The sequence below is a fragment of the Myotis brandtii genome, unplaced genomic scaffold (assembly GCF_000412655.1).
Source record: "Myotis brandtii unplaced genomic scaffold, ASM41265v1 scaffold986, whole genome shotgun sequence".
In the NCBI taxonomy this organism is placed as follows: Eukaryota; Metazoa; Chordata; class Mammalia; order Chiroptera; family Vespertilionidae; genus Myotis; species Myotis brandtii.
The window spans coordinates 555,059-557,556 of record NW_005372102.1 but is presented as its reverse complement, the minus strand read 5'-3'; the positions used below and the strand labels follow the sequence as shown (position 1 = coordinate 557,556).

General features: G+C 57.5%; 1 protein-coding gene across 1 annotated transcript in view; it reads right to left on the bottom strand.

Moving 5' to 3' along the window:
- Window positions 1-2,498, bottom strand: part of SORCS2 (sortilin-related VPS10 domain containing receptor 2) — a gene marked incomplete at its 5' end in the record, with an annotated part of 307,756 nt that overhangs the window by 24,726 nt on the left and 280,532 nt on the right. Inside the window, one exon of the mRNA XM_014533443.1 lies at window positions 430-506. Within this exon, the coding sequence (XP_014388929.1) occupies window positions 430-506 (77 nt within the window). The remainder of the gene's footprint in view (window positions 1-429; window positions 507-2,498) is intronic.

The window sequence follows — 2,498 nt, the reverse complement described above, 5'->3', positions numbered from 1 at the left end:
ACCACAGCCCCCCAGCCTCACTGCGGCCCCCCAACCTCCTCTTCCCATTCCTTCATTCTCCTCCATGACTCCACCCAGCAGCCTCCCTGCCGGGACCCCGGGGTTGTCCCTGCCCCCACTTCTTGGCTCCGGGTCGCATTCAGCCGATGCCTTGGAGTCCCCAGGTGGCTTCCTGCGGGGACAGGCCGGCACCTCCACCCCATCCCCCTTCCCTCTTCCTGGTATTTATTTCCTTTGCTTCCACGTTCACGGTACCGTGTGTGACCGTGTGGAGTTGAGCCAGGTCCAGCAATGGCCGTGGAACAGCTGGTGGGCTGGGCCAGCGGGGATGTAACATCTGCTAACGGGAGCTGTGTGTCCAGCCGCCCACTGGGAGGGAGGGGTCACAGCATGAGCACGGGGTGGGCGCGGCCCCTCCTGCCTCCTTACCTGCCGCCAGGTCCTCCCGCAGTCTGACGTGATGTACATTTCCTCCTTGTATTCCACCAGCTGGGAGCCCAGGTTGCCTGGTCCAGAAGGAAGGAGCAGGGTTGGTCTAGGCCCAGCCAGCTCCCCGGTTACCATGGTCTGAGCCAGACAAGTCCCCGAGAGGGCCCTGTGCCTGGTCTAACCTCCGACCTGAACGTCCGTCTGTGTCCTGTCTGTGTCCGTCTGATGGTGGGGGCCTGCTGTAACTGCTCTGCTTGGGTCCTGGCCTACTCTGTGGTTAAAGGGTTAGCCTTGCCCCCAAAAAGCAGCCTGACCCAGCTGACCCAGGTGCAGGCAGCGCCCGGTTTCAGGGGACCCCCGGGTGACGAGTGTGGTTGCAGAATCAGAAGCGTAGAGTGGCGGTGGGTGTGCGTGTGAGAACAAGGATAAAAGGCCTTTCTTTCTCTTTGCTGCGGCCTCTACAACGTATGAGAAGCACCTGGTAATTAAACTCCAAGATTGTTAGCTCCCTGATTCAAACAGCCCCTCCGTCCAAACTGCAAGACAAGTTACTCCCAAGGCTACATTCTTGCATCCCCCTCCTCCTTGCTGGGTGACAACTCAGGGATAATGAGTGGAAAGCTCCCTTTCCCTCTCCCCCTTCAAACAAGCCTCTTCTGAGCTCTTCATAACTTTCGCTCTAAGAATGCCTTACAGGCTTTGGAAGATGCTGAGAAAGACAGCTCCCTAGGACATCTGCCTAAAAAAAGCAAACAAAGTTTTCAGACAACCCCCCTGATGTCTGCTCAACTCCATTTGTCCCCAAATCTCCCTCCTTGCCTTGTCACCTAGCAACAGCAGCCAAGGCTTTAAAAGGGGGAACAGCTTTTGTTCTTTGCCCTTGTACTGTTTAGCAATGCACCAGCCCTTTCCCTTCAGGGGAAGCAAAAATACACTTCCTCTCTGCATCCATCTCTTCTTTTAGTCGTGAATTCTTTCACAGCCTGCATCGCTGGCCAAAACCCTAATAGTGAGGAACGGGTTCGAGGGGATATGGGCCAGGCAGGCCAGCCTGGGGACATGCAGCCCTGCTGGGCTTTGAGCTGGGGCAGGACAGCTGGGTTTATCTTTGGAGACGGCTCCCAGGGGGTCAGGTTCAGGGGCGACCAGAGGCGGGTCCAGGGAAGCCAGGGGCAGTCCAGGTGAGCAGCAGAGAAAGCCCGTGGTAGGTGCTCATGAAAAATCTGTTGAGTGGATTTTGGGGGGTGTGAGGTGGGCACCAAAGGGGTGGGGCACCCAGAAGGCTCCTCCTTGTGGTTCACTTGAGTCCCGGTACCAGCTGGTGGGTGGGTTACCAGCCTTGATGGCCACTCCATGGGGCTCCGACTTAATCCTGGGGCTGGTGCTAGAGTGGGAAGAACCCCAACCCAGTATCCAAGCCAACGCCAGTTAACAGATGGGGAACCTGAGCCTAAACGGGCTCCTACAGAAACCACGGTGGCCACAGAGAGAGCGTGCACTGGAGACTGATCCCGTGGCCTCTGGGGCCGGGTCCCTCCTGCCCCCACAGCCTCCTGGGAGGGTCATGAACAACAGCACAGGCTGATGAGCCAGATTTGCTAGGCCCCACCGTGCCCTGTGGTCTTGGCAGGGACAGGGGTCCGAGCACCCAGGAAGACAGAGGACCTGTGATGAGGACACGGAAGACATTCTGGCCCCCCGCCCCCCCTCCCGCCTGGAGCCCTTAGGCCCCTGCCCCAGGTGACCTGCATATTGCCTCCTGTTTGAAGCCTTATTCATGCAGCACCCTCAGGGGTATCTTATCCAGAGTCAAGTTCAGGCGTCATTGGAAAATTCCAAAGGGGATGGATTGTCCTCAGACAGTCAAAGTGATTCCAACAGAGTGGCAGAGGGTTTGTGTGCCTGTCTTCCTTTCTGAGGTCCAAACGAGCATTAATACATGGACCCACCCATCCATCCATCATCCATCCATCCATACATCCATCCATGCACCCACTCATCCATCACCCATCCACCCACCCACCCACCCATCATCTATCCATCCCACACATCCATCCATCACCCATCCA